Source organism: Anguilla anguilla, chromosome 18 (genome assembly GCF_013347855.1).
Source record: "Anguilla anguilla isolate fAngAng1 chromosome 18, fAngAng1.pri, whole genome shotgun sequence".
NCBI lineage: Eukaryota > Metazoa > Chordata > Actinopteri > Anguilliformes > Anguillidae > Anguilla > Anguilla anguilla.
In genome coordinates, this window is record NC_049218.1 from 11,258,777 (window position 1) to 11,282,375 (window position 23,599).

Genomic DNA, 23,599 nt, shown 5'->3' on the forward strand with positions numbered 1-23,599 from the left:
AAAAGCTAACATTGCTTCCGTCTGCAGCCGTTCATAGAGGTAGCACGGTTAGCATGCAGCCTGTAGATATTACACATAACACACAACACTTTTTTCATAAAATTTCCATTGTTGTTGTTGCTTTTGTTTTGAAGAACTCACCTGTCCATTCTCACCAGCTCATGTGCACCTGCAGGGAGAGGGGAAATGGTGTTAGAAAAGATCTCATTCAGCCTCAGTGCTACAGCTAACATGCCTGCAGGCCTGCAGAGCTCAGCTAGGAAATGAGTTTTCCATAGTGACCAGGATGAAGAGAACAGAAAAGCACTCAAAGTGTTTTTAAAGACTGCTGTGTGTGTCTGGGTGCGTTTGCATGTTTGTGTGTATTTGCATGTTTCTGTGTGCGTGTGTGTTTCTGTGTGTGTGTGTGTGTGTGTTTCTGTGTGTGTGTGTGTGTGTGTGTGTATGTATGTGTGTGGGTGTGTGTGTGTGAGTGTCTGTGTCTGTGTGAGCGTGCACAGTGGTAACTTACGTCTGTTGGACTGGGCAGTCTGTCTCTGCTTGTACACTAGCAGTAAGATGAGCGGCAATGAAAGAATACCCATGATGCACCCTGCTGTCGCCAGCCCTGCCGCCACAGACCCTAAGGGAGAAAGCGAACGAGACATACGTAGAAAGAAAGACGGAAAGACAGAAGGGTGGAGATAAGGAAGGGCCAGAGGAAATTACTGTCATTTTTTTGGAAGATACAGCAGGAATTTCAGCTCTCTCTGGGGCAGGGCACACCAGCAGGACTCTCTGACGCACAGACATTTGATTGTATGATAAATATGGGCTCAGAATACACCGAGCTGACGGCCTCTCAGCTGCCCACACATTCACACGTTCAGTTCCATGTGATGCACTCGTCCACTGCCTTCCTCTTCCTAGTGCAGTGTGCCGCATGCGGTTCAACAACATAACCTGGGACTTTATAAGTGTACTATAGGACTGGCAGAGATAATATGTGGAATTAATATGTGGCTGATATCAAGAACAACATCAATAATGATAATAATAATAATTTTTTTAAATTGCATATTTATTTCTTTATTACCTTCAGGAGGCTTGTGGTCTATCACAGTGCAGTTTGTATTTCCAGGTCGACCTGGGTAAACATGGGAGCACAGTGTCAGTCAAGATCTCAGATGAGTTTGTTACCAATCATTTTCTTCTGGGTTTCTTTCAAATGTTTGCATTACAGCTATAATCATCACTGTAATCATCTCAACAGTTAGGCAGTGTGGTTAAAGATGCTGATGATGTCACATAGAACCATGGACACACGCTTATGGAGGGGGTTCTCATAAATTTAAGGATGCGTGTTCTGAAACAGTGTGACATACAGAGCGATTAAGTGGGGTTCAAATGACCGTGGCACAAACAGAGAATCGGGGGAGGGGTTTGTTCAGATGGGCATGTCTCACAGAATAGGAGAGGGCTTTGTTTATATGGGAATGTCATACAGAGAATAGGGGAGGGGTTTGCCGGAATTTGCACGTCACACACTAAAAAAGGGGGGAGGATTATCACACGTGAGTACGTCACGGAAGAGTGGGAGCGGTTTTTTCCAAAGGGGCGTGTCACCGAGATGTGGGGCGGCGTATCGCAGGGGCAGACGGAGGTTCAGGGGTTTATTCTTAAGGGGCGCGTCACAAGCGGAGTTGAGGGGGAGGGGCCTGTTCTTACGGGGAGTGATGGTCAGCAGGACGTGGTTGTGGGGTTTCTGCTCCACGACGGCGCGGTGCGCTTCCCTGTGGATGTCCAGCGCCACGCAGCAGTATCGGCCCTGGTCAGCGTGCGCCACGTTCACCAGGGTGATCCAGGAAACGCCTCTGGTGGACTGGTAGTACACCCCCTCGGCGCGAGCGTGCGAGTGGTTTTTGGAGTGGGGAATTCTGGGGCGGGTGTCGTCTTGGCATCGCTGGTCCTGGTGAGCGGTGAAGAGCCAGCCGAACTTGACTTGGTCCCCGGCGTACCTGGTCGTCCCTGCCGCCACGCACTGCATGGTGACGTTGGCGCCTTCCGGGCATATGTAGGACATGTGTGGCACTGAGACAGTCAGCGTTGAGTGGTAATGCGTTTCGGCACCCACTGTTAAGACACAGACAGAAAGACGCACAGCACAGAGAGAAAAATAGCATCTGTTAGAATTCTGACTTCCATGATGTTATGGGGACATAATAATGACTTAACGTAATGTACACACAGATATTTTATGAGTACAAAAGTGCAGTAATGTAGAATAGTGAAGGTAAGAGAGTACGTTCATGTACGTATAAATGCACTAACGTTAGCACTAAGCAAAGGCACGGAGCCACAAAGTACCGGAAATTCAAGAAAAGAGGGTCAAGGAAAGCATATCTGGTGCATATTGTGACGATTCCGTCTTGCTAACAGTTTTGCTCAATGCCGCAACGTTGCAGCTTCACTTTCAACATGTTCCCTACAATCATTAGGTTACTGAAGGTCCTCTCAAATGATTTTAAGTGTGTTCTCATGCATGTGTGCTGGTTGGTTTTAAATGATGGATTGGCGAGCGTATGCAAACACGACTACTCGCATGCACATGCTGACAAACGTGTACAATACACACACATTTCTTTAGAAAATTCTAGGGCAGGTCAGGTTGCATCCTGTGTTCTCTTCTGCACTTGCTGTGCAGCTGTTGGATTGGATGGTTATGGCGGTGTCAAGCGGTTATGGTTTTGTGGCTGTGTACACATACGCGTCAAGTGAAGTGTGTGAAGACGCTCTCGTGATTTTTCCATTTGATGCTCAGAGTGTGTTACAGGTGTGTTATTTCCACAAATGCACATGGTAACCACATTGAAGATATTGAGCTATCACTAATGCACTAATACCACACCAGGAAAAACATGCTAAGGTGCAATTTGATGCTAAAAGTATGAGCAGGGTGTTTTTGTTTTTTTACAAACATGTGGTGCAGATCAAGTGGCAAATACAAATAACAGCTATCACAGTCATTCTAGAACTGATGCTGTTTATAAGAACTTTCTGCAACCCCTTCAATGGGGTGGAGCTGGGTGTCTCTTTAATGGTAACAAATCCCTTATGTAATGACTCATAACATACGCCACAACACCCTGTTCTCTACCTGTTTCACAGTGGTCACACAGTGCCAGCCAGACACAGTGAATGTGCTTTTTTTTGTGTTTTTTCAATTTAATTCATCATACCCTCCCTCATTATTTTTATCATCTTCCTTCCAGTTTATCCAGAATGGGAATAATAATTCATATTCTTGCTTAAATCTTTTTTTTATCTTTGTGCATTCTCTCCCACCCTACTTAAAATCCGTTCCCTGATTAGATCACCTAAAGGCCCTACAAGCTCTGACTCGCATTCACTTGGAGTGTGATCCTCAGAAAAAAAGAGGAAAAAAAAACACTGGTCACTGCAGACTGGTGCCAAGCTATCGTCTTTGAGCAGTTTTATTTACCAAAGGATTCTATGTGCAGCGTTACAGACACACACAGTACACAGGCATGCACTTGCACACCCACAAACACATTCATTCTGAAACCATACGAAACCATAGCAAAATTGGCCAGGACCCCAACCACACAGAAATAAGCTTTGATCAGTTCTTATATCCACTACTCTACTCTCTGATCTGCAGATGCACCCAAAACAACAGAGTGTAATAATAGCATAATGAGTCCCATACACACTTCTGTCGCAGGACGTCAGCATTTATTTCTACAAGTGCGTGCTGGTATATACCACAAGGCCTCATGTAGATCTGCCGGAATTCTTGAATGTGTGTGTGTGTATGTGTGTGTGTTTGAGTGTGTGTGTGTGTGAAAGAGTATGTGCAAGTGTGTGTGTGTGTGTGTGTGTGTGCGTGTGCGTGTGTGTGTGTGTGTGTGTGGCTGCTGGGTGGGGAGTGTGAGGAAGTGTTCTTTTTAACCCTCGGCAGGGCTAGTTCAGAGTAAAGCTGGTACCCCCTCTCTCTCCCTCTAATGCTTCTCCATCTCTGCACCAAGCACTGTTTCAGTGTCCAGTGTCTACACAAGCCATACTCAGATCCAGCCCCCAAGGCCAGTGCTTCTGCTGCTTTTCATTCATGCCCTCTAATCAGGGACTGATTTGGCCCTGAGACTCCAGGTGTGTGCAGTCTCCAGCCAATCATGGACATTAGTCAATCAGTTTAACCACAAGGTAGAAAAGGATACCAGCAGTATGCAGGATGTAGGCCGTGAGTCTGCAGGGCCTACATTCTGCCGTTCCCACGCTGCCCCCTCGCTCTGTCTGGCTGCAGCCCAGTCAGGAAAGGGTTAACCAGCTTGCACAAGTTTGCCCGTCCCTCTTTAATGGCCCAAACGATCCCTCATCCTGGGCCTTCAGACAATGCTGAGGGCGGATATGGGCCTTGCCAAGCGCCTCTGCGGATGATGCTAGTCACGCCTGTATTCCAGCACAGTTCTTTTTGTGTTTCAGGCATGATTGAGTTTAGATTGCAGGTTAATGGTCAAATTGAACAATAGAAAGGGTAAAAACCTCAATGTTGAGACTGATCAGATATCCAAGGAGGAGAGGATAGATACTGAATGTGTGGAAACTTGCATTCCGTGAGAACTAACAATTCAACTGCTAATGCAGACATAAAAGTACAATTTATCATTGGGCAGCATATGATAAAGAGCAAGTCAATGAAACTAAAGTATACAGAACGCTGATGAAGAAATCAACTAGAAATTTTCTATGATATATAAGAAATTAAAATAAAACTAGCAACAAAAAAAAAGAGGGTGTCACTCACGCAGAGGTTGAATAGTTTAGCAGAGTGACCCAGATGGACACAGAAAACGGAAACCCTGCCCATTGTCTGGAAATACAGTAGCTGTCCTGTCGCTGACCCTCTCTCGGTCAGTGCATTGTGTGTGTGTGTGTGTGGCAGGAAGACCAATAGGAAATTCAGGGAATGTGATTAACTGAAACTCCGGGCCCTCCGGCTGTTCCTGCCTCTCATAGGAAAACTACAACACACCGCAGGCCCCTGTTTGACACCATCATCCCTGCCTCACACACACACACACACAAACACACTAGTCTCCATTAAGCCATTATGTTTCCATTCAGCCTGGCATCCTGAGAACCCAATCCAGTCTCAGGAGACGCCTGCCATTAATAAAGCAATCCGGTTTTTACACTGATACTCCTCCCCCCTTTCAGCTCCTCAGTCTCTATTGTTATTACCTGTTTCCCCAGCCCCCACCCACATAGGGAGAGCACTAACACACACGTCTTTCTGCCCTCACCCCACCAGGTTATCTAAGCCAACTGCAGACCATTTCCAATGTGCTGTGGGAAAAGTGCACATAGAGGTTTTACAGCAACTCGGCAGGGAGGGGGAGGTACAGAGCAAGTCAATACTTCACATGCAAAAAAATCTGCATTAACAAAAGTTTAAGAAACATCGTTTTTTTGTGGGAATTTCTCATCAGACGTCAGACTTCTTTAGTACCCCCCGGCCCCCACTCCATGACCTTAAAATTGTACAAAACATGTAAAAGTACACGGTGTGCTTGCATAGGTTCCGTCCAGATTGCAACCTTACATGCCATGAAGGGCCTTTGCTTAATAGAGTCAGAGAGGATGGACTGGTTTGGCTGACTCTATGGGAGTTCAGGGAACAGTGCTTCCCCTGTGCCCCAGGTCGCAGGGTCACAGGAGCTGGTATTTAGAGAGCAAGCCAACCCCTCCCCTGGTTTACACAGTCCCTGAATGAATTTAAAAGATGCAAAGGCCAATAGCACCTTTGCACTTTCTCTGCACTTTCTCTTTTCAGCTTGTAAGGAAGGAGGTGTGAAACTGCCATCCCTGATGAAGTGGAGCTGACGCTTTCTGTCGTCTGATTTTGGACTCATGTATGAAAGATTTTGAAGCTAACCCCCTGCTACTTTTTTCACATTTTTTTCTTCTATTTTTTTTCCAAACACAGTTTGTGTCTAAAATATGTTCTTGGCAAATAGCCAGAAAAGTGGCGATAAAATTTTGTCCAGCAGCATTTTGTTTCCACAATTTGTTGCATGTTCAAGCCAAAATGATGACACAGACAAGAGTACACTGTCCAGAACAATCCAGCTATCGGCCATTGACTTTTTAAGGGAAGAATTCCGGTTGGGAAATGTCTCCTGAAGGATTATCAGCAATAACTACATTACCCATAAGGCCTTGTCCCGCCCCCAGTGAAACAGCTGAGAACTCAAACTGTGGGACTGGAGACCTCCAGTCTTTCATCACCCTCCCTGGGATATTAATGAAGGCATCATTACCTAAACACTTAAGCCCTCAGACTAAGGAAAGTGGTATAGAGAGGAGAAGAGGTCAGGCACCCCATCCCTAAAATAACTCAACAGTGAATTCTCCTGTCACTCATCCACAGTTGCTGTGTATCGACATAAACCAAAACCCCCAGAAACACAAACGCCTCAAAATGTCAGACCTAAAATAACTTCAAATGTCTAAAAACAAAGAGCCTAAAAATAATCACAAAATGTCAAAAGTCAAAAACCAAAATAATTTCTCCCAGCCTCCGTAGTAGTTTAATAATTGGGCAGCAAAGAAAACTAAGAAAAAGCACTGCTTCTTAAAAAAAACTGAATGGGAACCCATAGTGCTATATAGTGCCTTTGTCTCTTACTGGCCTTCATTCTGTGGTAGGTAGATATATATTTCCACACACCCCTGTGCCCACTCATAATTCTTTAATAACTTTAGATACTGCTAGCTCTCTCTCATATTCCCTCTCCCTCTTATCTGCTTTCTCTCTCTCTCCCTCAAGTTCTGCTGTCTTGGCCTCTCAATTTACAGTATAGAGCACCAGTGTCTCCTTGTTGTAAATAACAGCCTTTTGAGCCCTGGTCCTGTTGCACAGTATCGTTGAGTGGAGTTGGGGGGGGGGTCTTAGAGAGGGGGAGGCAGACAACCTCAGAACAAGGGTGATGACGGCAATGGTAGCTCTCACATATCTCACTTCAGACTGAGGCTCTGCAGATGTTGTGACCACAGTTATGTGGCCAGGGTGTGTGTGTGTGTGCGTGTTTATGTGTTCCTCACCTCCATGCCGTGCTTGCTGAGATCATTACTTCCCTGCAGAAGTCAGATCCAAGTCTTGATACAGTCACCTAAAATCACTGGACTTGCCAATACCTGCCTGGTGTACTGAGAAACAACCCCTCCCAACACATACGCACACACACATAAACACGCACGTACGGACATACACAAACAATAATAGCCACAATAAGGTTTCCTTCTTTTATCCCAATATGTTTTCCTTTTGGCTCAGAGCCTGGGGATTAAAACACCTGCCAGGCCAATAATGAACACATAACCCCCCCCCCCCCCACACACACACACACACATGTACTCCTGTGTCACACAATCAAGGAGCCTGGTCAATCGATTACAGTGACCCAGGTGTGTGCCAGTAACCATGGTGATCCTGAATTCAGCAGGAAGCTACAGGCTGGTCTGCGGACAGGACAGGGCAGCTATGTCCGAGAGACAGAGAGAGAGACCGATTGGGGATGAGATAAGGTGCAGAAGCACCTGTGGTACTCACATAGGGTCACATAAAGAATTCCGGTGATCTGTGTGTGTGTGTACATGCATGTAAGGTGATTTATCTTAGTGCCCCCCCCCCCCACACAATAATTATAATAATAATAATAATAATAATAAAAGGGTCACTAACTTTTGTATGTCCTGGGCTACCCTCAAACACATCTGCAAATCTGTGGTGTGAGCAATCGGTTGGAGCTCAGGAAGGAAACCTCTGACAAAAGGCCTCAGTACGGCTTGGGACTGGCTAGGCTGCATGGAGAGTTACGAGTGTCCATTTGGTCTCAGACCTCAGGCTACAGACCCTCTGATAGTCTTGTGATAACAGGTGGTTGAGATCTGGTTATGTTCTGTGCTTCATCTGTCCACTGATACCTAGCTATGCCCGACAGAAAACGGCAGGATTTCTGCTGATATTGTAGCTTTTCATTTGAAATGGGTGTTTAAGTCAGAGAGATGTAGCCTACATGGTCTTTCTTGCTTGCTCTCTGCCTTTCAGCAAGTGTGCTTCTTTGGGTCACAACCTCATGGAATTCAAATTGATTGTGCATTGATTGGAAGTACAATCCAAAGTAATGAGAAAACCATATAGCCTGCAACTAGAGGATGAAACCAATCATAAATAGTTATTATATTCTAAATGTTACACAATTGCATAATTACTAATAATTATTAAATAATATTGTTGATTTCTGATTCACTGCATTCCATTTGGAATTTCCAAAAGGCTAGGCCTACTTCCCTTATTTATTTATTTATCTATTTATTTATTTATTTATTTATTTACTTATTTTCCTATTTATTTACTTGCGTATTTGCTTGTTTCGTAAAAGCACTCTTTGTCCTTATTTCCAGTAACTAGAAAAACAAGTCATTAAGTCAAGGTTCGTCTCGCTCTGGTGGCATTGGGGCTTATCAGAGCGTTCGTTGCCCGTGACCCATAGAGGTACCAGTCCCCTCAGTCACCCTGAACAGCATTTTGGTTGGGGCGACTGGGGACTTGGAAGTTGATTAGCCTACTGTGTCGGCAGCTGGTTTTCTTCTCTCAAACCCAGCCAGGGGAGAGAGAGGTAGTAGGTTACACAAACGAAAATCGGGCGCCAGCTGTTCATGACAATATAGCCTACTTGATACAACAACAAACAGTTTTCATCTTCGCTTCTAATTTTCAGCATCTAACTAGTCGGTGTAAAACAACCCAACAAGAGGCCCAAAGTAGCCTAAAAATACAAACACAGCTTGGTTTAAGAATGGCTTCATACTTAAAATGAGTATGAAAAACAACTCGAAGGCTATTGGAGACACTGCGCAGAATATTACACAGACTAGCAACAACAGGAAATTAAAAGCGTAGATAGTCACAGAAGCAGCACGGCTCTTTAAACCAGCTGCGGTGCAAGATTATGAGAACTGTCATATTATCTACTACAGTGCACTGGAAAAATGTATTGGCCAGTGAATTTAACTGGAAGTACCTGAGTAACTTTTTCATTATTATTAAAATGTAGCCAACACATGGGTTGGTTTTAAAAACAGACACAGGCAAGTTGTGGAGGGTATTGATTACATATTTGCATAGCAAATTTTCAACAAACAGCTAGATCTTAAAATGTATTACCTTAATGGAAATTGGGAAACCGCCCTGACAGCGCTATACCCTACACAAATAATAACTATATTCAAACAGGTAGCCTACGACAAACTGCCACAATATATTAAACCTAGACTGCACGCACAACTAGCTAACATCCTACTGAATGTTGCGTGCTTTGTGATCGCAAATACGTCATGTCAACTGCGTGTCAGTTAGGCTACTCATTGACCCAAAGCTTTAAAAAAGGACATAGATATGCAACAGGTCTGTGCACGTCCTGTTCTTCCAGTCCGGGGGAGAAAAAGAAAAGTTTTATTTTGAACAGCCAGCTGGTTAGAACAGACTTTTAGCAGCGTGATATTTGCTTACCTTCAATTATGACAATAAGATGAAAACACAATCGCAATGCAGCCGTTTTTCTCCGGTACGAATCCGACATGGTGTTCTTGTGGGTTATGTTTTCCCCCAAAAAAACTTTCCAACTTAAAGCAGATTAATTTTACAGTTTGGATATTTTGTACTGTTAGTTTTTTCTTGTGGATGTGAAATAGCAGACTCCACGCCCAAGACGAAGATCTGTCTGATGAAATCTCTTCTCTGGCCAGCTGTGTTCTCCGATGACAGTCGCTTGGGTTGATGTTGCAATTCTGTACAGGAGACGCCCTCGTTTCTTCTTCGCACGCTCATTGAACGACCGCCCCTCTTCTGCTCCTCTCAACTCACCCCCCCCCCCCCCCCCCCCCCCTTTTTTTTTTTTTTTTTTAAATGGTGTAGCTTTTCAAAATGATGTATTTTACGTGCACTGTAACATTTAATATGTAATAAATTATGTTTGCACTAAATGTGAAAATTACACGTGTTGTCCGGTGGAAGAGGGACTGACAACCTACGAGTTGGGCTGATTTATTCTGAAGTCAACTAAATTTATACTGGAAGTCAACTAAATTACCATGGCGTGTTTTATTGTGCTTTTCTTTGTTTTCCTAGGTTTAACAAAAATTTAATGTGCATTTTGTGTTATTTAACATTTTTAATTAAATTGAAACCTTTACATGTTAGGAATTCAGCGCGCTTACCCAGAGTAACTTACTGTAACTGTACTTTTTTACATACAGTCAAGGTGGATATTTACTGATGCTTATTTACTCGTGTTCGCAGTCGTGTGAGCGTGCGTGCGTGCTTGAGGGTTTTTTCTGCTGCAGTTATTTGAAGAAAAAGTCTTTTTTAACAAAAGCAAAACATTTGGGCTTAAAACAGGATGTTGAAATCTCAGAGTTAATGTGATCTAAATGGATAAAGATTTGCATGCACCATGCTTTGGCATCAGATTCAGTTAGGGAACCTTGGACCTGAATATGTATTAGTGTGTATTTCTTGCATGTAATCTGGACTCAGGTCCAGAAAACAAAGGCTCGAAATAGCAACGGAACGCGCTCCTCTTCCCTAAAAGAGGCAGCCCTGAGACAGGCCAAACAGGCATGGCAGGACCAGGCACCCTGAAAGAGCCTGGTTTCACTCTCTCTCTCTCTCGCTGAGATTTTCTATGCAATGATCTACAGAATTGTGTCACACTGCTATGACGTGTGAAACCAGGTGGGCACAATGAAACAGCTGCTGTCTCACAGTCCTGTCTGGCCCAGGGCATTTCAGGGTTTCACTGGGGCACCCTCCCAGCTCTACAGCTCTGATGTAGGACACAGCGCCGTGCCTGAGTTTGTAGGGGACAAATCCAGCTGCACAGGGTTTTTATAGCAGTGGTTCTCAAACTCAGTGTTGGAGACCCCTGTGTATGCTGGCTATTGTTACATCTGATCTCTTGCTCAATTAAGGTCGCTGAACATGTGTGTTTTAGTTATATAGCAACCATATTGTTAGTTTTAATGGCCAGATGTCCGCATTTTTGCCGATTAGGAGCCTATTGATTCACTTCAGTCTTTAAAAAAAATCCCTCAAAACATGAAAAGTATCTAATGAAGAAAAAACAGCTTGCTAACATTCTGGGATTGCAGTTGTGGCTGCAATGAAAACCAATGCACACAGGGGTCCCAAAGACCGGGTTTGAGAACCGGTGTTCTACAAAGGGGACAGGCTGTTTTACTCAGGTGTCCTACAATGCAGCTGTGTTCTCTACTGTGTCCCTAAAGGGAGCATTTGCTCTCAGAGAAACCAACAGCTGCGGCGGTGAAGCTGGCGAAATACACCGCACCTGCCTGGCTCACCATATCAAACTCTTCTCTTTCTGTTTGTCTGTCTGTCTCTCTCCACCACCAAAGGCCTCAACGACAGTCTGGGTACACATCATAGATGAGAATGACAACGCTCCCATGTTTCCCGAGGTAGAGTATGTGACGGTGTTGAGTGAAGGCCCACAGACCGTGGGGACCACCATCGCCACGGTGACGGCCACCGATCCAGATGAGGGGCTGAATGGAACCTTGCGCTACAACATCACCCAGGGCAACCTGGCCCAAACATTTCGCATCAACGCCATGACAGTGAGTAAAGCCAAACTCACCCAAAGGGCCACACAGGGAGTTCAAGTACAAAGTGTTATGAAAACTGTAACAGGTGGTGTTTTGTTGCTCAGGCCATGTTCACTTAATCACTTAAGCACTTAATCACCTTCTGTGCATCCAGGGTACTATTGTAGTGGTGAGGGAGTTGGACTATGAGATCAGCAGTGGACACTACACGCTTGTTGTCACAGCAACCGACCAGTGTCCCATCCCTGGGCTCCGCTTGACATCCAGTACAACGGTGAGAGCACCACAACACAAACTCTTAAAACCGGTCCCAACCAATAATACTGACATGAACGAGCTCCCCTACTCCCTGTAGTAGGTTTGATTATTGTTTTGGTTGATTGTCAGTTTAAAGGCTTCTCTTTCACAGGTTCTGGTGAATGTGATTGATGTGAATGACGTGACCCCTACCTTCCCCCGGGCTCTTGAGGGGCCCTTTGACATCACTGAGGGGCAGCCAGGGCCCCGGGTCTGGACCCTGAAAGCTACTGACGAGGACTCAGGGCTTAATGGCAAAGTGGAGTACAGTATCACTGCAGGAGACCCAGAGAGTGAGTACTGGCTGTGTGTGTGTGTGTGTGTGTGTGTGTTTGCATGCGTGCATACATGTTTGTATGTTTGAGTGTAACCTAACATCCCTCCCTTTATCTCTCTCTCTCTCTCTCTCTCTTTCTCTCCTTCCTCTACTTCCTCAGACGAGTTTGTGATCTCTCCAGTGGAGGGAGAGCTCCGTGTCAGAAGAGACGTTGAGCTGGACCGAGAGACCACGGCCTTCTACAACATCACTGTGACCGCCCGCGACCTGGGGACTCCGCCCCGCAGCAGCACGGTCAGGCGGACAGAAAGAGAGGCGCATCTACGCAAAGATGCTAACATACACACTCACAAGCAGCCCATACACACACGCTAACATACACACTCACAAACAGCCTATACCCACATAATAACATGCACGCTCACAAGCAGCCTATACCCACATGCTAACATACACACTCACAAACAGCCCATACACACACGCTAACATACACACTCACAAGCAGCCCATACACACACGCTAACATACACACTCACAAACAGCCTATACCCACATAATAACATGCACGCTCACAAGCAGCCTATACCCACACGCTAACATACACGCTCACACGCTAACATACACGCTAACAAACAGCCCATACACACACACTAGCATACACACTCACACGCTAACATGCACACTCGCTGCTTGACCAGTTAATTTAATTTTACCTATTTCTTTTTATACACTAGCATTTTGGGAATTATAGCATTTTGGGAGGATAGCATTAAAACCGTGCTGATCTTAGATTGCTCTCCAGAAAGGCCAAGAAAATATATTTTTCACTTTGAAAAACACTTTATTGTAAATTATCCATCAGGATCAAAAATTATTTCTAGCCATATTTCACGTAATTGTGTGCTTTAATGCCATTTAAACAAATTAAACTTTAATGCATTATTACATGGGGTGACATTAGTGGTACGCAAGTAGCCTACGCATATAAGCCAAAGAGATTAAAGAACTCAATTGCTTTCAAGTACCAGTAGTGATTGGCTAAAGGGGCTGGTAATTGATTATAGAATTATGTAGGTAAATGCATTATGTAAGTAAAACTAAACAACAGTTTAATATGATAATTTGTGAACACAAATGCTCTCTATGTAACAAGGATGAGAAATTCTCTGTTGACATTTTAACAGCTAAAAACATAGTTTAAGTGAATTAAAATACACGGGCATTGAAGCTATAAGAATGCCTCATGGGGAGGAAATCATAATCATAAATCATAAATCCCTCTTTGTGGGAGAATCTTTTTGGATTCACTATTTAGATGCATTAATGCCAGCAGGACTTAATGAGGAATTATAATTGGCTTGTTTGATCTGACTTGCTTGTTTCATGTATGTGGTTGGCCCTGTAATGTCACATGTGATTCCACCTGGTATGCCAGGTGGGCGATATATGATTGATTACACCTGTTTTGCATGGTACTTTTGGCAGGCTGAAGAAGAGCATCTTGCCCAAAACACTCATGCGAAAATATAAAATTCTCAATCTGAGTGCCGTCCTGGATCCTATTGATTTTTGAATTGAGTTTAGAAAAAAAAATCAGCAGCGACAGTTCCCATGTCTTGCAATGACACAGCTTAGTGGAGGAGCTCTTCCTGTTTAAGGAAAAATGTGAGAGTATTATCCACGGTGTGCAGGGTTGGGAGCTAAGTTTTGGGGTCTGCGTTAGTAGTTTCCCGCCATCTTTAACGGGCTTAACAGGAGTAGTGCCCTCAGTAACCTCTGCACACCCACTGCACTCTGAATTTACCCCTATCCTTATACATTACCCCTCACACCAAAGAGCACTACGCTGCTGAACAGAAACTGTTAAAAGGGTGGAGGCTTCTCTAAGCTCCTTCATATGTGGAAGATATTATTTTAAAGAGTTTTATAGTACTTCAAGATAGTTCATTCCAAAGCATTGCATAACTAGCTCTACGAGTAAGGATATGTGTACATATCCCTAAAGTGTGGTAGACCACTCTCTGAGTTGAAGGGTGAATAAAGCTTTCACGCTTCCTTACAGAAGTTAAACCCCAGTGTTGGGCAGTAACGGTTTTCACGTAATCTGGATTAAGTAATCCGATTACAAAAATGAAGTAACAAAATAAAATTATGTAATCATCCCTGGATACCTTTTAAGATAGCCACAATCAGATTATAGTTACTTAGCTAATGAATACAAGATTATATTTTGGATTACTTCAACACACAATGTACACACACATTCACATGCGTGCACGCGTACACACACACATACACAGCTCATATACTCCTTCACAAGAGGGTGAGCAAGCAGGACATGATTGTATATATTGTAGCTACACATTCAAAGAATGAATAAGAAACCACAGTCTTGTTAGAAACATACAAACTAGTGTATTTTTACATATTTATTCTAGAATATACTTGACTAATGAAACTAAAAGTAATCAAAAAGTAATCATATTTGATTTCATCTTTGAAATAATCCACCAGATTACATTTCTAATTACATTTTAGTATATGTCATTTGTAATCAGTACCACGTTACATTTTCCAAACAGTCTGCCAAACCCCGTTGAACAATTCCATCAACAGTTTTCTGTTTTTATCCATCAGACTTATTTTAATGTTATTTTAATTTTTCAGATGGAAACAAACGTGAGGTGAAACAGGGTTTTCTCTTTCTTTTCCGCCAGCTCAGCGTTTCTGTCTCCTCTTTAAGCCAGTTCTGTGTCAGTGTCTCTCACCATACGGAACCCTGCTGCGGATTTTCCCCTTCTTATTCTCACTGTCTCTCACGCACATGCACATTTATACGTATGTGCACGCACACCCACACACCCACACTTTTGCTTTGAATGTAGAAAACACTGATAATATCAAGAATAGTGATTTATATTATGTAATACATGGTTAATACCATATTATACATAGCGTATAGAAAACTACAGTTTTCAAAATGATTGAAGGCAAATACTCTTATATATCTTCATGAGCCCCAGCAATTTTGTTTTTTCTCTGTAGGGGACATGAGTCTCTGGTCTTAATCTCAAGAACCATATATTATACTATGCTAAAAACCTCCACTACACAAGATATTCATTAAACATAAAATAAAAAATGAAAAACTTTTCTGCAACATGTCATCTAAGACACTTGTATTATGTCAAAAACTAAAATACTTAGAACTTCTTTCTGCCCAGTCTCAGGAGGATAGACATGTGAAATAACACCATTTGGGTTTATGAATTATCTTTTTTGACAGCAGATAGCTGAAGTGCTGTAAAAACTGCGAAGGTGAAGTTACATTGAGAAGGTGCTCTTTTGAAGGGAAGTAACATACAGGACCGATGAGTTCCAACATACTCTTTGCAGAGAAGGCTTGTATTTAAAGCCTTTATCAAACTGCCAAATCCATATCAGAAAAGTTGAAAACCAAGAACATGGTGTCCTCATGTTCAGGGTTACTCAATGGCAAGCTACATACATATATGTGGGAGTTGGGGAGACACCTGGGTGTCTTACGGAAAAATCTAATCTCTCTCTCTCTCTCTCTCTCTCACCCTCATCCTTTCTCTCTCTCTCCCTCTCTCTCTCAGGTGGTGGTCAGTGTGCGTGTTCTGGACATTAATGACAATGACCCGGTCCTGCTGGACATGCCCCAGAACGTGAGCGTGAGCGAGGGAGCGGCGATCCACACCTCGGTGGCTCGGGTCAGGGCGCAGGACGCCGACAGCGGCCGCAACGCCCTGCTCACCTTCAACATCACCGCCGGCAACACCGACGGGGCCTTCTACATCAACGACACGGTGAGGGGGCGAGGCAGGAGGTGCAGGGCGAGGAGGGGCGGGAGGGAGCAGAAACCACAGGAGCTGGGATAGGGAGAGAAAGTAGAAGAGAAAATCAGTGAGGGAGGGAAGGAATAAATCAGTTCTTATGTTGTCATCCGGTTGGACAGACTATGTCTTCTTATTCCGTTTGTCTCTCCTCCTCCAGACGGGGGTTGTACAGGTGAACAGACCCCTGGACAGAGAGAGAGTGGCCACATACGTACTGACCATCACAGTCAAAGACAACCCAGAGAACCCCCGTATCGCCCGCCGGGTAGGGCCTCACTCCAGAGGAACTGTGTGCACCATCACTACTCACTCACTGCTCACTCACTGCTCACTCACTGCACACTGTGTACACCATCACTACTCACTCACTGCTCACTCACTGCGCACTGTGTACACCATCACTACTCACTCACTGCTCACTCACTGCTCACTGTGTACACCATCACTACTCACTCACTGCTCACTCACTGCACACTGTGTACACCATCACTACTCACTCACTGCTCACTGTGTACACCATCACTACTCACTCACTGCTCACTCACTGCACACTGTGTACACCATCACTACACACTCACTGCATACTGTATACACCATCACTACACACTCACTGCACACTGTGTACACCATCACTACACACTCACTGCACACTGTATACACCATCACTACTCACTCACTGCACACTGTATACACCATCAGTATTCACTCACTGCACACTGTGTACACTCGGTCTCTAATTCTGCAGGACTCAGACACCCTGGTGATCACTATCCTTGATGAGAATGACAACAGGCCCATCTTCAGTCGACCCAGCTACCGGGCGGAAATCACTGAGAACGCGCCTGCAGGTATTCCCCCTGTGTGATGTGTCCCCCTGAGCGATGTGTCCCCCTGAGCGATGTGTCCCCCTGAGCGATGTGTCCCCCTGAGCGATGTGTCCCCCTGTGTGATGTGTCCCCCTGTGTGATGTGTCCCCCTGTGTGATGTGTCCCCCTGAGCGATGTGTCCCCCTGAGCGATGTGTCCCCCTGTGTGATGTGTCCCCCTGAGCGATGTGTCCCCCTGTGTGATGTGTCCCCCTGAGTGATGTGTCCCCCTGAGCGATGTGTCCCCCTGAGCGATGTGTCCCCCTAAGCGATGTGTCCCCCTGAGCGATGTGTCCCCCTGGGCGATGTGTCCCCCTGTGTGATGTGTCCCCCTGAGCGATGTGTCCCCCTGAGCGATGTGTCGCCCTGCCCTGCCCTGCCCTGTGTAACAGTAAATACCTCCAGCGTGGCTGATGACCTGTTGGTATCAGACTGGGGGTAAAGTGCAGTCTGTTCTTCTCCTCTGACTCCGCTCCTCTCCTTGTTCCCCCCACCTCCTCTCAGGCAGTGAGGTGACTCTGCTGAACGGGCCGGTGCTGGCGGAGGACAGGGATATCGGGCCGAACGCCGTGGTCAGGTACCGGCTGCTGGGCCCCAGAATAGACCTCTTTACCGTGGACTCTGTCACAGGTCTGTCACTCAAGATCCCTGTCAGGGGCGTGGTGGCGGCTCTGTCTAATTTCAATCATATTTACATCATAATCCCCCCCCCCCCTCATCTTTTAATACCTATTGCATTTCTCTCTCTGTGTCGTCAGGTGTGGTGAAAGTGCGAGGGGGGGCGCTGTTGGACAGAGAGGCGTTCTCAGACCCGCGGGTGGAGCTCTTCCTGGTGGGGGAGGACGTGGGGGGTCTGAACAGCAGTGTCCCCCTCACCATCACCATCCTGGACCAGAACGACAATCCGCCTGTCTTCAGCCCTGCCAGCATCACTGTGCACCTGCCCGAAAACAGCCGCACAGGTGAGCCGCTCTGCGAGCGTAAGCCCCGCCCATGATCCTGTCAGTCACAGCCATGCCGTAAAGCCGTGCCAGTTTCCCTGTCACTCGACCACCCCATTCAGCCCCTTCCCCCCATTCCCTATCACTCACAAACACACCATGAAATCACACTTACTCCCCTACCACTCATGACCACACAGTTGAGCCCCACCCATCTCCCTGGCACTCACAACCACACTATGAAATCACACTTACTCCCTATCGCTCATGACCACACAGTTAAGCCCCACCCATCTCCCTGGCACTCACAACCACACCATGAAATCATACTTACTCCCTGTCGCTCATAACCGCACAGATAAGCCCCACCCATTTCCCTGCCACTCACAACCACACTGTGAAAAAAAACATGCTTACTCTGTACCCCTCATAACCACACAGTTAAGCCCCACCCGTTTCACACGGCAAGGGCAAAGTGTGAATATATGCAGGCGGAAAATGTGTCACCAGCCCTCATTTAACCTTCCGCTTCTCCCCGCACGCCCCCCACCCCCTGCTCGCCGCTCTCCCTCTCAGGGGTGGTGGTGACGCAGCTCTCTGCCAGCGACGCGGACTCGGGCGCTAACGGCTGGCTGCTGTACAGGCTGGAGAGCGGGGCCCAGGACCGCTTCATCATCGAGTCCTTATCCGGCGCAGTCCTGGTGGCTAACGCTACCCTGGACCGGGAGGAGCGCAGCTCGTACCGGCTGGTCGTCGTGGCCACGGACCGGGGCACCCCGCCCCTCTCTGGCACCGCCACGCTCTCTGTCGTCCTGGACGACATCAATGACTCCCGCCCCCACTTCCTGCAGCCCATTCAGACTGTGAGCGTGAATGAGTCTACGCCGGCAGGCACAGTAGTGGCCACCCTCACGGCTGAGGACCCCGACCTCCGACCCCGTCTGGAGTATTACATCATCTCCGTGGAGGCCACGGATGACGGAAACAACCCGGTGGATGGTCTACACGATTCTTTCGGCATCGACTTCCACACTGGTCAGTTCTGAGGACCTAGTACGCTAACCACCGGGAGGGAGGGGTCCAATATAATTAACCCTAATGTATGTAATTATTATTATTAAAATTATAAAAAATTCTCATTTTGTAATTACATCTAAATAACTTACCAATAATTTATAATGCACACGGGTGTCCTGATTTATTGAATTTAGACTCAACAGTGTGTTTGTGTCTGTGTGTATGTTTGTGGGTGTGCTTGTGTGTACATGCATCTCCCCAGGTGCAGTGTTTGTGCGTAACCCACTGAACAGAGAGCTGGTGGCCAGCTTTGAGATCATGGTGTCCGTTCACGACAACGCCAGTGACGTCATCGATCAGTCAGTCAGCGTCCCCAATGGTGAGGAGTCCCTTTTCTCTGTGGGCCTACAAAAGACCTTTCTTAATTAAATATGAGGCATGCACAATCAAGCGTTGTAAATGTGGAAGTTATATATTTCAGTGTTCTCTCTCATTTTCCCTCTCATTCTCCCTCTTTCACACTCCCCTCCTCTCTGGCCAACTTTCCTCTCTCTCTCCGCAGCGAGGCTGACCGTGAACGTGCTGGATGTGAACGATAACGTCCCGCGCTTCCGCCCGTTTGGGGTGTCGAATTTCTCAGAGAAGATTCTGGAAGGGGCTCAGCCCGGGACCACGCTCCTGTCCGTCTCAGCCGTCGACCCCGATAAGGGTCCCAACGGCCAGGTGACCTACCAGCTGCTCCACCTCCCCCGCGGGGGGTACGTGCGCCTGGAGGATCCCTCCACAGGTACGGCACTGCCCTTAAACACACACACTGCCCTACACCCTGACCTTAAACACACACCGTACACAGGTACAGGACTGCCCTTAAACACACACACTGCCCTACACCCTGCCCTTAAACACACACGCTACACAGGTACAGGGCTGCCCTTAAACACACACCGTACACAGGTACAGGACTGCCCTTAAACACACACACTACACAGGTACAGGACTGCCCTTAAACACACACACTACCCTACACCCTGCCCTTAAACACACACCGTACACAGGTACAGGACTGCCCTTAAACACACACACTACACAGGTACAGGACTGCCCTTAAACACACACACTACCCTACACCCTGCCCTTAAACACACACCGTACACAGGTACAGGACTGCCCTTAAACACACACACTGCCCTACACCCTGCCCTTAAACACACACGCTACACAGGTACAGGGCTGCCCTTAAACACACACGCTACACAGGTACAGGACTGCCCTTAAACGCACACGCTACACAGGTACAGGACTGCCCTTAAACACACACACTACCCTACACCCTGACCTTAAACACACACCGTACACAGGTACAGGACTGCCCTTAAACACACACACTGCCCTACACCCTGCCCTTAAACACACACGCTACACAGGTACAGGGCTGCCCTTAAACACACACCGTACACAGGTACAGGACTGCCCTTAAACACACACACTACACAGGTACAGGACTGCCCTTAAACACACACACTACCCTACACCCTGCCCTTAAACACACACCGTACACAGGTACAGGACTGCCCTTAAACACACACACTACACAGGTACAGGACTGCCCTTAAACACACACACTACCCTACACCCTGCCCTTAAACACACACCGTACACAGGTACAGGACTGCCCTTAAACACACACACTGCCCTACACCCTGCCCTTAAACACACACGCTACACAGGTACAGGGCTGCCCTTAAACACACACGCTACACAGGTACAGGACTGCCCTTAAACGCACACGCTACACAGGTACAGGGCTGCCCTTAAACACACATGCTACACAGGTACAGGACTGCCCTTAAACGCACACGCTACCCTACACCCTGCCCTTAAACACACACGCTACACAGGTACAGGGCTGCCCTTAAACACACACCGTACACAGGTACAGGACTGCCCTTAAACACACACCGTACACAGGTACAGGATTGCCCTTAAACACACACACTACCCTACACCCTGCCCTTAAACACACACGCTACACAGGTACAGGACTGCCCTTAAACACACACACTACCCTACACCCTGACCTTAAACACACACGCTACCCTACACCCTGACCTTAAACACACACGCTACACAGGTACAGGACTGCCCTTAAACACACACACTGCCCTACACCCTGACCTTAAACACACACACTACCCTACACCCTGACCTTAAACACACACACTGCCCTACACCCTGACCTTAAACACACACGCTACACAGGTACAGGACTGCCGTTAAACACACACGCTACACAGGTACAGGACTGCCCTTAAACACACACACTACCCTACACCCTGACCTTAAACGCACACGCTACACAGGTACAGGACTGCCCTTAAACACACACGCTACACAGGTACAGGACTGCTCTTGAACACACACCCCACACGGGTATAGCAGTCATCACTCAGGTGTCTGAGCCCTGGTGACTGACGTGTCTCTGCTCAGGTAAGATCGTGGCCAACAGGACTGTGGACTATGAGATGGTGCAGTGGCTAAACTTCACCGTGCGAGCCCAGGACCAAGGCACTCCAGTGCGTGCTGTTGAGCTGCCAGTGTTCCTTCAGATCATCGATGTCAACGACAACAATCCAATCTTCACCCAGCCTTCCTACCAGGTGCCTGAAAAGAGCCCAGAATAGTGCAGTGCAGTGCTGAACACATCTCTTTTAGCTGCTCATATGTCTGACGTGAGGCTTTAATCTTCCCGTCTCTTCTACTCCCTGTCTCTGCAGAGGCCCGTGTTCGAGGATGTGTCCCTGGGCACGGTCATTGTGAAGGTCAGCGCCACCGATGCGGATTCCGGATTGTTTGCCATCATCGAGTACAGCCTGGTGGACGGGGAGGGCAAGTTTGGCATCACTCCATCAACCGTGAGTCTCCCTGACTTAAACACATGTGCACGCACACACGCGCACACACACAGATGCACGCACTCGTATGTGCACACACACGCACGCACACACACTCCCCTCTTCCCTTCCTCTTCATCTCCCATTGTCACTGTTCTACCCTCGCTCCTCCTCATCACAGGGCGACATCTACATCCTGTCTCCGCTGGACCGCGAGACGAAGGACCACTACACCCTGACAGCAGTTGCCAGGGACAACCCGGGAGGGAGTGCCAACAACCGTCGGGAGAATTCTGTCCAGGTGCGAGGCACTTTATCTGAACTTGTGCACGGCATGCAATCACCATGTTTTCCTTTAGAGGAAACAGCTGTTAGTCTAATACACTAATACATTGAATGCATGCAGTACAATGACTGTGTTCATCTTTAGATATCAGTAATAAATCAGTAATAAATTCAGACTCTGCAATCGTGTTCACAAAAGGGGCACCTGCACAGCAATCCATACACACATAATCACGCTGCCCACCTGTGGACACCTGTGGTGTATCTAACACGCACTGTGCAGTGACACTGTTCACCTGTAGACACACGTAATAAATCTAATACATGGCATGGAGTGCATCAGCACATTCACTGGAGAGTTTTGTATATGTTCAGTATGTGACAGTGTGTAAGCGGAATGTTCTGGACTCCCGCTCCCTCTCTGCCCCGCAGGTCTTGGTGACGGTTCTGGACGTGAACGACTTCCGGCCGCGCTTCTCGGAGCGGGTCTTCAGCACCAGCGTGTTTGAGAACGAGCCGAGCGGGACGTCCATAATCACGCTGACCGCCACCGACCTGGACGAGGGAGAGAACGGCATCCTGACCTACAGCCTGCAGGGGCCCGGCTACGGTGGGAGGCTCAGCCGCCGTTCATCCGCCATTCATCCGCCATTTCAGCGTGTGGAGCTGGGGCTGCTCACAGTCGTAGTTCTCATTTCAGTTAGTCAGCGTGAGGAGCAGGGGCTGCTCACGGTCACTGTTCTCATTTCAGTTAGTCAGCATAAGGAGCAGGGGCTGCTCACAGTCACTGTTCTCATTTCAGTTAGTCAGCGTGAGGAGCAGGGGCTGCTCACAGTCACTGTTCTCATTTCAGTTAGTCAGCGTGAGGAGCAGGGGCTGCTCACAGTCACTGTTCTCATTTCAGTTAGTCAGCATGAGGAGCAGGGGCTGCTCACTGTCGTAGTTCTCATTTCAGTTAGTCAGCATAAGGAGCAGGGGCTGCTCACGGTCACTGTTCTCATTTCAGTTAGTCAGCATGAGGAGCAGGGGCTGCTCACGGTCACTGTTCTCATTTCAGTTAGTCAGCATGAGGAGCAGGGGCTGCTCAGTTCTCATTTCAGTTAGTCAGCGTGAGGAGCAGGAGCTGCTCACGGTCACTGTTCTCATTTCAGTTAGTCAGCATAAGGAGCAGGGGCTGCTCACGGTCACTGTTCTCATTTCAGTTAGTCAGCATGAGGAGCAGGGGCTGCTCACGGTCACTGTTCTCATTTCAGTTAGTCAGCATGAGGAGCAGGGGCTGCTCACGGTCACTGTTCTCATTTCAGTTAGTCAGCATGAGGAGCAGGGGCTGCTCACGGTCACTGTTCTCATTTCAGTTAGTCAGCGTGAGGAGCAGGGGCTGCTCACTGTCGTAGTTCTCATTTCAGTTAGTCAGCGTGAGGAGCAGGGGCTGCTCGCAGTCCCAGTTCCTCAGTGCGGGGGTTTCCCTTTTAGGGGCT

At 47.0% G+C, this 23,599-nt stretch overlaps 2 protein-coding genes across 6 annotated transcripts in view; one reads left to right on the forward strand and one right to left on the reverse strand.

The window, feature by feature from the left end:
• vsir (V-set immunoregulatory receptor) overlaps positions 1-9,845 on the reverse strand; it is a 14,296-nt gene extending 4,451 nt beyond the window's left edge. For both annotated transcript variants that reach the window (XR_004763289.1, XM_035399766.1), the window contains exons 1-5: positions 9,575-9,845; positions 1,708-2,112; positions 1,076-1,126; positions 512-622; positions 142-169 (exon numbers count right to left, since the gene is read on the reverse strand). Coding sequence is in view for 1 of the 2 variants with exons in the window: in XM_035399766.1 (XP_035255657.1) it covers positions 142-169; positions 512-622; positions 1,076-1,126; positions 1,708-2,112; positions 9,575-9,644 (665 nt within the window). In the remaining variant the exon portion in view is untranslated. The remainder of the gene's footprint in view (positions 1-141; positions 170-511; positions 623-1,075; positions 1,127-1,707; positions 2,113-9,574) is intronic.
• The window catches only part of cdh23 (cadherin-related 23), a 177,541-nt gene that overhangs the window by 144,665 nt on the left and 9,277 nt on the right, over positions 1-23,599 (forward strand). For all 4 annotated transcript variants that reach the window (XM_035399765.1, XM_035399762.1, XM_035399764.1 and 1 more), the window contains 16 exons: positions 11,479-11,700; positions 11,843-11,962; positions 12,098-12,278; positions 12,423-12,556; positions 15,883-16,092; positions 16,280-16,387; positions 16,868-16,970; positions 17,492-17,617; positions 17,746-17,949; positions 18,505-18,963; positions 19,208-19,324; positions 19,508-19,732; positions 21,433-21,602; positions 21,720-21,857; positions 22,018-22,137; positions 22,554-22,731. In XM_035399765.1, coding sequence (XP_035255656.1) covers positions 11,479-11,700; positions 11,843-11,962; positions 12,098-12,278; positions 12,423-12,556; positions 15,883-16,092; positions 16,280-16,387; positions 16,868-16,970; positions 17,492-17,617; positions 17,746-17,949; positions 18,505-18,963; positions 19,208-19,324; positions 19,508-19,732; positions 21,433-21,602; positions 21,720-21,857; positions 22,018-22,137; positions 22,554-22,731 — 2,815 coding nt within the window. The remainder of the gene's footprint in view (positions 1-11,478; positions 11,701-11,842; positions 11,963-12,097; positions 12,279-12,422; positions 12,557-15,882; positions 16,093-16,279; positions 16,388-16,867; positions 16,971-17,491; positions 17,618-17,745; positions 17,950-18,504; positions 18,964-19,207; positions 19,325-19,507; positions 19,733-21,432; positions 21,603-21,719; positions 21,858-22,017; positions 22,138-22,553; positions 22,732-23,599) is intronic.